We start from the raw sequence: 15,476 nt of genomic DNA on the forward strand, positions 1-15,476 counted from the left end.
AATGAATTTCTTTGCCTTATGATGCTATGTGCCAAGTTTGGTTTAAATTGGCCCAGTGGATTTAGGAAAGAGTCTAAAATGTAAAAAGATGACGGACGGACAGACAGACAGACAGATGGACGCCAAACAAAAAGTAATCAATAAAGCTGACTTGAGCTTTCACCACAGCTGACTTGAACTTTCACCACAGCTATGCTAAAACAATTTAATCTGTCATGTTGGCAATTGCTTACATAATCAAAGAAAATAATAAATAACAAGGCAAATGTATTTTATAAAAATACAAGCTTAAAGGAAAAATTCATTTTCAAAAATATTAAAGTTTAAAAGGTGAAATATGATAAGAGAATTACATTATCCCAACTTTGTTGCAGCTTTTAAAAATAGAAAGAGGTACTCAATTAAACTGACTCTTCATTTAACTGTATTCATGATGTAGTCGTGATTTACTAGTTTTTAATTTTAACCTTTAAAAATTCTAAACAAACGTAAGTGCGTGATCACAGTGTTTTAAACTGAGCAAATAACCAAGTATATAAACCAAGTTTAACAACGGAAGTAAACACGATACATACTTGTCTTGAGGTTTTTTAATACAGGATCAAAATTAGCAATTTCAATAATTATAGATTTTATTAACGTTACATAACATATTAATAAAAAGTTTGATTGCACTCAATTACAGAATGTAACACAAATTGATATACAATTAGATAATAGCTGAATTATTATTCTCTTATAATTCTCGATTCTTCTTTTAATATCTATCCGGCCTGTGAAGATTGTTTTTCCTTTGACTGTATAAGTCATCCTGAAAGAGATATTATTATAACATTGTATTCCCACGTCTGCTTATTTATGAGTTATACAGTTTCACACTTTTTTTCTTTTCGGTAAACAATCCGAAGAATTTTAAAAAATATTATTACACAAACCAGCATAAATATCTTGGTATGAATACAATTTTATTTGAAGCAAGCAGAAAGGAATGTTTTGCGATGTTTTTGAACAGACAAGATGATCTATTTTAGCATTTGCTAATAATTAGGAGGGTAGGCGTTAAATGTTATTTTCACCATTTAATTTGGGTTTAAAACTTATTCTTAAAGTAGTCCGAGTATCGCACTACGTCATAATACGGATTTTACAATATTGGTACGACTTTTACAAAGCGTTTTTGATACCCGGTATTGATTTTGCACTACATCGCTGTTGTAAACAATGGCAATAATAAGCAATTAGAACGGTAATATATGTATTATTTGAGATATAGAAATGATTACTGTTGAGAAACTCGATTCTGTTAAAGTAAAATGAAAAACGAAGTTTCTGATTAACCAGGATCTCAGGTAAGCTTATATCTTCTTTGTTTTGACCCCCCCCCCCGAATTTTTCTTTTTCTTTTACTAAAACCGGTTTAAATTTAGAGACAGAAGCTATTTCGAATTTAATCAATCGTCAATTAATTAATGTTTAAATGAAATCTAACATTGTTGACAGATTTAGGCAGAAAACTGTAGCAAAACATGATTTTTACGAATTTTTTCGTCAGGGTCTACTTGGTTTAGAGCTTATAGCGTGAAAAGTAATCCGTCAACATATAATTTGTTTGCCAAATCTTTTTTCTAAGATGTCAATCTATAGAATAAACACCATGAATTTAAGTTTGAGTCCATAAAATAGTAAAAAAATTACCAAACGCGATACTAGCATTGCATTTTTTGTATTCTATTTTGATACATCAGGTCCATAAAGCGTACTTACTTACAAAAATTTGCGCAAAATAATTGATGAGATATGGTTTAAATAAATATTTATACTCTATTTTGTATGTTCAGTTCTAATTTTCCCAAAATTGGTAATTATTTTTAGGGAAAATGGACGTCTGTCAAATTTCATAATTGTCAATAATTTTCACAAGGGGGTAAACCCGTCTGAGAGGTGATAACAAACAAACTAGCATGTAAACATACATATTTTCTTTTGTATTTGTATTGCTAGAATGTATATTTATCATATAAAGCTAAGCATTAAATGATTGAGCCCATTTAGTGCCGAGTATAGGACTACCTTAATATCTCAACACCAGAGATACAGTAACATATACAATCACTCAAAATCATATTAAGTTAAAGTAAATTGAATAAACGATAAGACTAATATGTGACACAATTTCATATATCGTAATGTAAGCAGTTGTTTCAAAATGACATACAAAAAGAAACAGAATGTTAAATGATCTATCAAAACAAGAAAACATTTACCATAGCACGATTTGTCACACCATGCACAGAGTTTTTATTTGCACGCTTCAGTTTCGACTTCCCATTCTTAAGACAACAGCAAACAATTAAGATAAGAACCAGTAAACCTAGACCTGCACCAACACAGATGAAGTAAATCTGGTATTCTAAAAAATTTAAAAAAATTAGAAAATATGTCTTAATAAACATATGCAATATGTTATATTGACATAGTAATAATTTGTGTCTATAATTAAAGAATTTTTTTAAAATTACAATTTTGTATAATAACAGTTGTAAATCTCCATAAATGTGTTAAATGATTCATGCTCTTACTTTCAAAAATACTTTCCTCTTCAGTGTCTCTACAAAATATCATTATTTAACGTTCAATTACGAATATTGATTATCAATTTTCTAATAAAATACTTAATATTCTTCAATTTGTAATAAAAAAACCGAATTGTATCAGAACATTTTTTCTATGCAAATGCACATCAAATCAATCCTTTCAATGAGCTAGAGTTCATTGAAATGGAACAGTATTGCTAACCTGCAAACCGGCCCATTGTTTGATTCCTCACACAACTGACCAGAGGGACAGGCACTTACAAGCTGATGTATTTCACAGATTGTTGTACTGTTTCCAATAGTTACTGAATAAAGAGTCAAATACAACGAATCCCTTTAAAATTAACACACACACACACACACACACACACACACACACACACACACACACACATATATATATATATATATATATATATATATATATATATATATATATATATATATATATATATATACACTGTGGAATCATTTAAATTCGATGGAGCCACTTTTCGTGGATTGCTTTAATTCTTAAGGTGCGTGGGGACGTAATTTCGTGTATTCTCGTATACCTACAAAAGGAAATATGACTTCGTTGCCCTAATTAATTAATTCGTGGAGGATGCTAATTAGTGGATGAGAGGTACCCACGAATTCTACGAAATTGAGCCACCACGAAATCTAATGATTCCACAGTGTATATATATATATATATATATATATATATATATATATATATATATATATATATATATATATATACTTATACACTTATTCTATGTGTTTATTCATCCCCGGTACCAAGAAAAAGGATTCATTGAATATATATCTGAAAATCGACTTTATCTGAAGTGCATTTTACTTTTTCACTTTTTTATGTTTACTTTTTCAAATTCGACAAAAGCAGCATATCTAATTTTACAAAATTGCCTGATAGAACAGAGAAGACAGTTTTGTCAAGTAAAATTAAAAGAAACACTACGAGAATTCCCGGATGTGTCCACAAGAGTCACGGAAGAAACAGTCACTACTTGTCCTTCATACGTCACTTTAGATGCCCCTGTTGCCATATCTTTAGAAAGAGATGTCATGTTGGTTACCACTTGGGAATCTACTGGTGTTTGAACTTCATATTCAACTTTCAAACTGCCTTTCCTACAAAACATGACTGGTGACAGAATATTTTCTTGGTGTGTTCTAATAGAAATGATTATTGTAAAAGATAATACTTAACCATCAATCAAGCAAATTACTTGATAAATCAAATATGTTGCAAGAATATTTAGGCATTTTTAGCACACTAAGACTATTTAAAAATGCAAATAGCAAATCATACATATACATACAAACCTAATATTTTGGACACTACAGCTTGTGAATTTCAACCCATTTATTTGATAGAATAAGGTAAGCTATAAAACAAATTGCAAATTATACATTAAAACTGTTAAAAAATATCACATGCATGGCATCTGTATTTCGATTATAATGAGAGTAAAAAAGGTATAGAATATTGAATATTAGTATAGTATAGTATAGCATATAAATAATGCAACACGAAGTTTTAGAATTGTACCGCAGTCTGCACTTTATATGTAACATTTTCCTTAACAGCAGCAATTGACAAATCCTCAGATATATCAATCATCAAGGTAATATCCAATCTGAACACAAGAGACGGCGCTTGTGTTGGGGCCGTTGTTTGTAATATTTTCGGAGTAGAAGACGGCGATGACGTCGTTGTTTGTTGTGTTGTCGATGTGATAGAGGTTTGCGACATTGTTTGTTGCGTTGATGTGGCTGGTATTTGTGTTGTTGTTGAAACAGAAGATGGCGGTGTTGTTGAGGTTGTATTTGCATCCAGAGTTGTTACTGTTGTTTTGCAAGGGCTCACATACTTAGTTGTTGTTGGTTCCTGTGAAGGCGTAGTGATTGCAGTATCACTATAACACGTACCACAGCAAAGAGAAGGATCTGCAGGACAATGTTGTGTTGTACATCCTGTTGTTTTGTCACCGTATTCACATCCTGGGAAATTATATTAAAAATTCCATATGACAATAAAGTAAGAATCATCTTTAAAAAAAGTTATAGATATATAAAATATAAACTGTGTGAAATGAATCTTAACCTTACAGTTGCCTTCTATACTTAAAGTTTGTTTTAAAAAGTACATATTTTTAACGTCTTGTACAGTTGCAATTAGTATAGTTATTCTAACAATTTGATATAAAATGACAAAAAGTATCATGTGTCATAAAATGTTTGGTTTAATTTGTTTAAGTTTTCTATTATATACATTTATAAAGGTTTTAGTGTCGAGTGAATTTAATGGTTGCTTGAATTTTCACTACCTAAAATCGAAATTATTTTTTAACCTGTTATTCCAGTGTAGAAATGGCTGCATTGCCGACAACAATCGTCTTTCACGTGATAGCAAACAGATGGGTCATCATGTATGTCCTCAAAGGAACAGGTGAATTTTTTACCACCATATGTTATGACTACACCTTCGCGATCCCCATATAAACACGCCTCTAAAATGTAAGTATTAGATATTTACAAAACCTGTCTTATAGAAATTGTCTTTGTCTTTGCTATTTTGCGGTGATGTTATGCATACCGATAATTTGAAAAACATATAAAAACATCCGGTGTATTCTTAGTAATGTTAATTCTTTTGGACAAGCCCAATTCATGTTTTTGGGGGTTTTTTGAGGGGGGGGGGGTCTGCGTAAACATTGAATATAACCAGCTACTTCTATTTAGTTGAAAGTGTGAGTGAAAGTAATTAAAAAACTGCAAAGATTGGCAAAACAATTAAAAACTGCTCATTTTTTGCACATTCATGAACGTGTATAAACTAATCCAGAACATATTTTTCTTCTTCTTATAAGGGTTTTTTTTAAATAATGATAACTTGGATTATCGATATTTCTGTATTAAATGTCCAAAGTAATAAACAGAAGTACATTTGATCAGAAATCTGTTAAAAGTTTCATTTAGAGACCTGCTGGAGCTCATCGAGCTTTCAAATATTTATCTCAAACTTTGAATTCTAAATGATATTGCTAATCTTTTATTGATAATCCGGTTTACAAAAAGGGTTTTTTTGCATCCAAAGAGATTCTTCAGAATAATGGAAGCGTCAACGCATATTTAATCGTATCAAATAAAACTAATGTCCTATGAAGTCCAGATTTGAAATATTCTTATGTTAAATTTGTAAAAAGAGGTTCAAACATTAATCTTAGGAATCGTAAATTTGCAATATTTTCAATTTTAAACGGAACATGCTTTCATTCTATTTTTGTTTTACTTCTGGTATTCTATCTTAATTAAAAATCACTATTATATCCATATATAATCCATCCTAACTTGCTTCAATATATTCATTCTCTTTTTGCGTTAAGCATAATAATTTTTCGTTCTGATCTTGTTAAGTATTTTCAGAGGTTAAATTCACCATCTCCAGAAGGCGCACACTCATCGAAGATACATTCACCAGACACGCACCACTGAAAAAGAAAAATTAGATTTTATTCATCAAAAGCCCCAAACAAAGTTTACAGTTTGTTTTGTTCATTATTATCTATTGTAATAAAAAATCTTATGACATTATGATATGTTCATTGAATACAAAAGACTCTTTTGTCTTGTTTTAATCAACCAAATTGTACATAAACTAATGAATATACATAAAACGAATTTACATATATTTATATCAGAAAAGTATAGAGTACCTTTTTATTTCCACAATGAAGGCCATCCCCAGGAACAGCACTGCTACACAGACCACTTCCATCAGTTTTCTTGCACCACAGTTTTGTGCAGATTGTCGAGAAATTACCATCGTATAAACTCTATGATTTAAAATATGCCACCAAGTTCTCAACTTTTCAAATGTTCTCAAATATGAATATATATCATAATTAACTCATTTTTATTTTATTTACACCTCTCTCTCTCTCTCTCTCTCTCTCTCTCTCTTATCCTCAATGCATACCTTACAAAATGAAGACCCTGGTCCAACAATGTGACCACAGTGAGAATGGGCATCATATATTTCACCTGGAAGTGACGTATACTGTTTCAATGCCTCGGGGTCATAACTGGGACTTAGTACAGTCATACAATTTTTGTTTTCCCTGTTTTAGAAACCATGGAAAAATAACAGTTTATTTATTCATTTTAATCAAAAGAAAAGAAAATGACAAAAGAAAAGTTAAAGTAAGTACATGTATTTAGAAGAGCTTACTGGTTAAGTTTGTTAATATTTGTAGTAAAATAGTTGACAGAACACGTGGAAAATTTCCATGGATTTTGATTTTGGACTGATCCACTGACTGCAGCCATTATGTAAGAGTCAGCTCTATTGCAGGAATTGCCAGTCCCATCATGTTCAGCACCTAACCTTTAACAAACAATAGTACTTAAAACTTTGTTTTTATAAAACGAGGTTAATCACAATCTATACTACTATATTCAAATAATAGACTCGAATTTTAGGGCTTTAATACCAATAAATCGGAAAAATACCGTCTTTTGTTTTCTATATTTTGAACATCATTCATTTGGTACTTAAAGATTACCAATTTGTTTTTATTTTTACTTAATCAAGCTTCGTTAATTAATATTCAACGAAAATTCCTCAAAATATTCCGGAAATCATCTGAATTTTTTTATTTTACAATCTTGCGCATGCGCATTACATTCACGCTAAATCACGGGATATGTTTCCACAATATCACATTTCCATGGATAAACTTGGAAACGATAAAACAAATGCGTGTTTATATTCATTGGAAAGTTTTTCTGTTCATCAAAGAAAATACGGGAGATAACTCTAACACAGTGCATTTACTATAAAAAATCCCGTGAGTGTCGAATGTCAACATGGTGTGTAAAATACGTTGTTGATATATGTTGAATTTTGCAATTATAGAATTAAACTTTTCGAAGAAAAGTATTTACAGCTTCAAACTGGTTTGTTATGAACAATTTGACTGTTATTTTCAATGCAACTTTATTAATTTTATCCAAAAGTGTTTTGGAGCGATTCTGCAATTTTCTGCTACATTACGGGTATATGGGAGGCGTTTTAACTGTGGTGAGGGCCTTTCCCGAGACACAGATTATTCCAACTCAGCAGAGTGTAGTGAAATTAATAGCATTATTGTAGACTAGAAGTTTGGTTTTGCAAATCTCAACAATATACGGTGTTTCGATGTATCTATTTTGTAAATGCCCGATATCATATACAATGTCAGCCCGTGCACGCACGGGTCAAAGTCTAGTAAGATATATTTTAACGCAGTCATGTGGATTTTCCGGTTTCCCAATGGAAAATCGTGTTCAGGTTCACATTTCAAACATACAAATTTCATATACTTAACTTGATCATGAATTCAAGCTAATGTAATTGAAGATTGATGGAAGGGAAAAACTAAATGTGCTTTCAAATCATTTTGTCTTTTATATACTAGAGGATAAAAAAGTAAATGCAAATGTTGACAGCTTTTCGAAGAAAACAAGCAATATGATCGACAGGTTTGTCATAATGTTTTAAATAACCTTCCTATGTAAAACTTACAGCGATTGTATCATTCAGTTTCTTACACTTAAATAGTAAACGTGAGGACTAATTTTTTTTCACCAACAACAATTAGGTTACCTACCGGCAGAAACTTGCAGTTAAGGTCAAGATCTAGTAAGTGAAAGTTGCCTACAGGTTCATAAAATTTAACTTATGAATTATTTCAACGATGCTTCATAACAATAGTTTTGTTTGATAGGGTGTACCAGGGCTAAATTTTTTGGTAAACACAATGAAACATCATGTTTTAAACTGTTATTTTTAATGAAATATAAAGGAAATAATGAACACATTTTTAAGTTTTGTCAATTTTTGACTTGTGAAATACATCTAGAATGTCTACAGTCTCCCCAAAACGGAATTAAACAAGCTTTTAACCTCCTCTTTCAAATAATGTCAAATTTAATATAGGTATCGGGATTACTTTTTACATGAGTTAACATACAATGTCAAAAAATTGTTTAATTTCCTACAAAATTCCTTTAAAGCCGTAAAGCTGTAAAGTACGGGAAAAATATTCTTCAAATCAATTATGACGTCATAATGGTTCTAGCAGCAAAACGACACTATGAAATCATTTACTAGATTTTGACCTTAAGAAGACATTCGAAAAAATTTTAACGATAATTCAGATCCCTTCTTATCTGCGAATTAAAGAGGTTAAATTTAATACCCGTGTCCCAATTCGTGTGCAGCCGTGGTAATCAAATCAAAATTAAAATGGTCTTCCGCCACGGACACTGACTCGTCCGAACACATGGCTGATAGGTATGCGAGTCCTGCATTGCTAGAAGATCCATCACTTGTCAAGTCATACCTATAAAGAAATAAAATTCACGTTTAGTACATTTATATATGGCTTACATTAATATGTACGCGATTGTTACTTAATAATTCATGAAATGATTTCAGGTAGAAAATATGGATTACGAATACAATGTATTTGTTTTTTAAGTACCCTTGATTATCTTGTATGTATTACATTTAGCTCACACATAAAAATGATAATAACAAAAATAAGCTTTCATAACAAACGTTCACTTCCAAGCTACTACCAAATGAATATTTCTTAAATGACGAGATACAAAACAAAGAGAAACAAAAACGACATTTAAAGAGCTAATATAAGTGTCCTTCAATCAAATGACTATAGTTTGCGTTGTTTCACACCTTGTAAAAAGCATAGCATGATCGTGTTGCGGAATCCCTGTAGAATTCTTGATCCAAGCTGTGACAGCATCAAGAGCAACGGAAGAGTCAACTGTAGTTCCAGATGACGATGTAACTTTATTGTTTTCAACGAATTGTGCTTTAGATTGTGTCTAAAATAGTAACAACACGTATAAAATCTTCTTTTAAATATTTACAGTCTAGTTTAACTTGGTCTTCATATACAATAAAAACTTAATTTAAAAAAGTTTTTTTTTATCTTTCATACATGTGATTTAGCATACATACATCGGCAATGTATATCCCAGCATACAAAATAGAAATTGTGTATGATGATTGTATTGTTTTATAACGAACATCCATCTGAGAAAAAAATATCAAAATTGGAATAAATAAAAAGAACTAGAAAAAAAATGACAATTGTGAAATCGATATTTGAAGGAATAATGAATGGCATATATTACTCCATTAACAACAAAGGAATAAAATTGTCGTATGCTGTTTTTGGCCTCTGTATCTTTATCGTTTGCTGTTGATGCTTGGCTCTGTGTAAACCAACTGAAATTAAGAACAATTAGATATGTGAATCTGTTACAAAACACTGTTTCATGTCAGCATAATTCGGCTCAAATCACTTACTAGTTATAAATGGAGTAGTCTATTATGAAAAACATTTCTATCTTGTAGTCTGTACTCTCTCGTTTGTGTCGAAGTTTCGTCCCAATTTTTTCGGTGGAAAACCAATGTCGATCAATATCTGTAGATAAGATTGTTATCTGTTTTATTCAACTGTATGTTTATGATTGAAAATTATCAAACCAGACAATATTTTCAGACATAAAAACAATCATAAAATACGAAGGTAAACTTAATTTTTCTTCATTTGGATATATCCATACTCTAAGTTTTAGATTTAAACTAGCAATGATATTCACTATTTTTGTTTGAACGTTATTACTTACAATTTTTGAATAATAACTTGTATTTTAAAGAATGTACAGCACGACCAATCTTGATGAATAAGATGAAGTTTATAAAAATGTACTTCTTTAGTTACCGGATTTCAGTGAGTGATTATCCAATGTATGGTTCTTTTTTACTTTAGCTAATTTGAATTTCATTTCTCCTCCAACATCAAGCAAACAGTGATCTGGTCTCATTACATACTCTTCTCCTTTGTGTACAAATATGGCAACCTGATAATAAATTTGACGCCTATTCATTCAATGAGTTCCCCATTAAGTGTATCAAGTATTGTGATTTAATCACTATCGTTTACAATGAAATAGAATTCAAAATATCCATTATATACGTCCGTGATTGCGTAATTTGACGATCCCGCAAATCATACCATGCAGGACGAAGATGAGTTTGATTCTATCATGAAAGAAGCCTCATGTTTCTGATCTTGATAACATTTCACATTCTGAAAATACAAAAGTACTAGTGAATGAACCAAAGTCTGTTGACTATATTGCTCGCCTGAAAAACAAATGAAAACTAGTTGGCAATTTCGTTTTCACACTTAACTTAATTAATTAGTATTTAAATTTGTCCACATTAACAGATATTTACAGTGTTGTAAACAAAAGTATTTATATCCTGCAAAAACAGTAATACACTTAGAATGTATTATTTCCTTAACAAGCAGAGTTTGAGCGTCTTAAATTGTTGACGACACTGATGAAAAAACTATTAAAACACCTATTTAAGCCTTATAGTAATTGCAGTTACGGTATTATCACTTAAATGTAGATTTACTAACTTACCCCTGATGATGCAATTTGTTGGACTCTTATATTACCGTGATCATCTGTTACATAAATTGGTACATTCGAATTGATTTCTTTGTTTTCAGTCAAGTCAAATATAATCTCATCACTTCTTATGTTCAAGCTGACAAGCATATGCCTAGGTAAAGCAGAATGCCTCGACATTCTGTCATTATCTGCAGAGACCTGGACCATGACATCAGCTATGAAAATCAGGAGTAAACATTAAATGAGATCTAATGAATAAACATACAATATAAGGTTGATAGACAATATTGTTTATGAAATTACCGTTATGTTTGATTTGTTATTTTATTTTTAAAGGAAAATTCTCTGCTGCAGTTACAATATACTATTAATACAAAATCTCATGGACGTTTTATGGCCATGTCACCGTGCAGATTGGCTGCAGAGTCATTTACAGGTGTTTGCAATTGAGTTTAAGATGATGATTTGATTAAGTAACATCTAATCTGACGATGAGGCTATAAAAACCGGTAAAGTAAAACTTTTACTAAAAATTGAAATATTAAAAAGCGCAAAAGTCCTAACGAAGTATTAGCATTATAATGATATAACATTCGTTTCTTTCATAACATCATACTTATTTTAGTTTAATTTTAAAATAGTAAATAGTTATATTTTAAGTCAACGTCCATCATAACAACAGTGGGAAATAAAAGATTATTGTATACAGTTAACGATCTGATCGATCGAAAATGTTTGATAAAAAATATTTTTAAAAATGATAAAATCACACCATTACCGGGTGACATATCGCAACAACGCACAATGTTCCATTACATCAAGTGTTTTTAAGATATCTGACAGCTCTTAATTTATGCGAAGGCAGTTCTCTATGTATGTACTTCTTATCAGGTATCATTCAAGCATAGGTAGTACGAATGTAACAATCTTAAATTAATTAAATGTAAAATTATGTACATATAACATTGAAAAGTGTCCTCAATATAAATAAATAAGTGTCGATGTTGGCTTCAGCGGTTTCTCTGTATAGCATTTCTTAAAATACCCTCGAAAGCGTGTATTTTTGGAACTTAAGAAAAGATGTTTTTTTTAGATAAAAATTTGAAAAAAAGCAAAGAACACAATAAAATTCAATTTTTTAAACAAACCCTTTTTCAATACAGTTCCGCATTTCTTAGTAGCATATATTTGGATATCTCCTAAAGGTTTGCCTTAAAACAAACTCTCTAAATCTTTACCTTGTTTAATTATTAGTACAGAAGATATTAGATCCTAAAAATCAATATCATTTGTGTTTTGTCTTTCGGCTTTTCGTGAAAAATTAATGCGCATTCAATCGATATCTACATGTAAGGTACCATTTTTATGATGTTAATCAATAGAAAATTAGTAGAATTAAGTCATGCATGCACTTTCCTTAAAACCATTCGTGAACTCTTATATATTTTAGGGTACATAGATAATTCGATGAATTACGTACCGACTTGCATGTCTTCCTTAGTTAGAAAATCTGGAAGCATGGCGACCAAAAACTCAAATCCAACAACTAAAGGAAAAACCAGGTGTATTATCGATGAAAACATGATAAAGATTGATGTTTGTCACAATACCCGTCTTCACAAACTATACGTTAGATTATAATCCTGAGAAAAAATCCAAAACTGAAGAATTTAGATTGTTCGATACTAAAATACAATCTGGCAACCTCGAAGTTTAAATTCACGTCCAAAGAGTGCTAGCACATTTATTTAATAGTTTAGACTACAATAATGTCTTTCGATTTATATATAACATGATATCAATCTACACAGAGCGAGATTTTGAAATAATAAAACAAACACTAGGGCATGACCACGCGACTTCTGTCATTGTTCAAGTTCGGGATGTCAAACCTCTCGTGTTCAAAGCTTCGCTTGAAATTTCAACGGATTGAAACGCTTCACTGCAACTTTAAAAGAACGTAGCATTACTTATTTATTCTAATGCAATACTAACGTTACAGAAAGATAAAGGAGTTTTGTTTTAACAGCTCAAAATGATCCTTTTAATAAACTAATAATTAAAATTTAAAACACTTTACCAATATCCTGTCAAATTGCCTTGAAAAATAAATGAACTATGTAGATTTGTATGTCTTGGGATCTTTAACTTTATCAATGACTTAACAGTTTATTGTATATATTGGAACATCGACCACAATACTACAATTATAAAAGAAATTCAGTTTTTCTCTAAAGTAACAAAGTGTTGCTTTCAAGCAAATGTGCAGACATATAAATGATACATGACAAATGTATGGTAATTTTTTATTTACGCACCGCACAATAAAACCCTTAAGTGTATTTATGTACATGTATATAAAGGAATTTATGTGATCTAAATACTTATAGTTTAGGTATTATATAGTTTTCTACTATGTTACATTTAATTAGTCATATTTGTACAGTATGAGGATTTAAATGGTCCTTTGGGGTTTTTATACTCATACCGGTAAGAGCATTTTCAGGCTATTAGCCTGATCCTAAATATTTCAATTTTGGCTCCAAATTAGCTTGCATCAAAGTTTTGGCAGGTTTTGTTCTTTTTTTTGAGTTTCTAAATTTTTTGGTTGGCAAGGGAAGTGTACATGGATGTTTACATGTTTAGATAAGTAGACATTTAGGGGCTTGTTTTGCATTGTTACAGCAATTGTTTCAGTTTAAACATGTACATTTTACATTTGGATGCATTCCAAATATGTCTTAGTTAATAAACTTTATGATTATTGAAATGGGTTATCTAGGGCAATAACAATGTATTTCATTTCACAGTGAGCATGCATGTCAAAATTAACACATGTTATTGCATCTCTTTTGCTGTAAATTTAGTTAACCACTGTTCTTAATGTTCTTAGGAAATATTTTCATAAGTTGGGATAGACTAATTTCTACTTTAAATTTTACTAGAATCTTTACTGTTAAACGAAGCACATTTTTGGGTGGGGCGAGGGACACTTTTCATGCAGTTCAGTGTTCCTCTAGTGGGTTATTTTTTGGGCCCCACCTTCTGCTGCATTGTTGATAATTTACTAAATGTATGCAGTCTCACATTTTCATTCTTTTATTCAGTATAACTTCATCTGGCATTTTTAATAAATGCTCTTCACACAAGCCATAGTTTTTCTTTATCAAGGTAGCAGCAGAACAGAGCTGCAAATGTGCTTCAGGTTATATTCAACAGTAATAGTAATGTAGGGTTTACCAGGATTTAAGAGCACATACGTGTATTTATGTACATGTATATAAAGGAATGTATGTGAACTAAATACTTATAGTTTAGGTATCATGTAGTTTTCTACTATGTTACATTTAATTAGTCATATTTGTACAGTATGAGGATTTAAAAGGTCTTTTGGGGTTTTTATACTCATACCGGTAAGAGCATTTTCAGGCTATTAGCCTGATCCTAAATATTTCAATTTTGGCTCCAAATTAGCTTGCATCGGAAGTTTTGCCCACCTCCACCCCTTCTATCCTCCTTACTAAATATTATTATTATGTTTGTTTGATTGGTATAGATAACTTCCTTTTGTAAAAGGTGTGGGTTATATTTTGGGCCCCACCTTCTGCTGCATTGTTGATAATTTACTAAATGTATGCAGTCTCACATTTTCATTCTTTTATTCAGTATAACTTCATCTGGCATTTTTAATAAATGCTTTTCACACAAGCCATAGTTTTTCTTTATCAAGGTAGCAGCAGAACAGAGCTGCAAAAGTGCTTCAGGTTATATTCAACAATAATAGTAATGTAGGGTTTACCAGGATTTAAGAGCACATACGTGTATTTATGTACATGTATATAAAGGAATGTATGTGATCTAAATACTTATAGTTGAGGTATCATATAGTTTTCTACTATGTTACATTTAATTAGTCATATTTGTGCAGTATGAGGATTTAAAGGGTATTTTGGGGTTTTTATACTCATACGGGTAAGAGCATTTTCAGGCTATTAGCCTGATCCTAAATATTTCAATTTTGGCTCCAAATTAGCTTGCATCGGAAGTTTTGCCCACCTCCACCCCTTCTATCCTCCTTACTAAATATTATTATTATGTTTGTTTGATTGGTATGGATAACTACCTTTTGTAAAAGGTTTGGGTTATTTTTTGGGCCCCACCTTCTGCTGCATTGTTGATAACTTACTAAATGTATGCAGTCTCACATTTTCATTCTTTTATTCAGTATAACTTCATCTGGCATTTTTAATAAATGCTCTTCACACAAGCCATAGTTTTTCTTTATCAAGGTAGCAGCAGAACAGAGCTGCAAATGTGCTTCAGATTATATTCAACAGTAATAGTAATGTAGGGTTTACCAGGATTTAAGAGCAC

At 31.0% G+C, this 15,476-nt stretch overlaps 1 protein-coding gene across 1 annotated transcript; it reads right to left on the reverse strand.

Moving 5' to 3' along the window:
* Positions 1-612: 612 nt before the first annotated feature.
* Positions 613-12,952, reverse strand: LOC128193190 (zinc metalloproteinase-disintegrin-like VLAIP-A). The gene is made up of 21 exons (XM_052866515.1): positions 12,583-12,952; positions 11,112-11,317; positions 10,694-10,768; positions 10,400-10,538; positions 9,982-10,099; positions 9,807-9,900; positions 9,631-9,705; positions 9,343-9,494; positions 8,846-8,989; positions 6,835-6,990; positions 6,583-6,724; positions 6,320-6,439; positions 6,043-6,094; positions 4,955-5,113; positions 4,153-4,604; positions 3,927-3,988; positions 3,559-3,731; positions 2,797-2,899; positions 2,580-2,608; positions 2,265-2,410; positions 613-811 (listed from the first exon to the last, which is right to left on the reverse strand). The coding sequence occupies exons 1-21, from the start codon at positions 12,683-12,685 to the stop codon at positions 758-760; spliced, it is 2,754 nt and encodes a 917-aa protein (XP_052722475.1). The 5' UTR covers positions 12,686-12,952; the 3' UTR covers positions 613-757.
* Positions 12,953-15,476: the final 2,524 nt, after the last annotated feature.

This window comes from Crassostrea angulata, chromosome 7, assembly GCF_025612915.1.
Source record: "Crassostrea angulata isolate pt1a10 chromosome 7, ASM2561291v2, whole genome shotgun sequence".
Classification (NCBI taxonomy): Eukaryota; Metazoa; Mollusca; class Bivalvia; order Ostreida; family Ostreidae; genus Magallana; species Magallana angulata.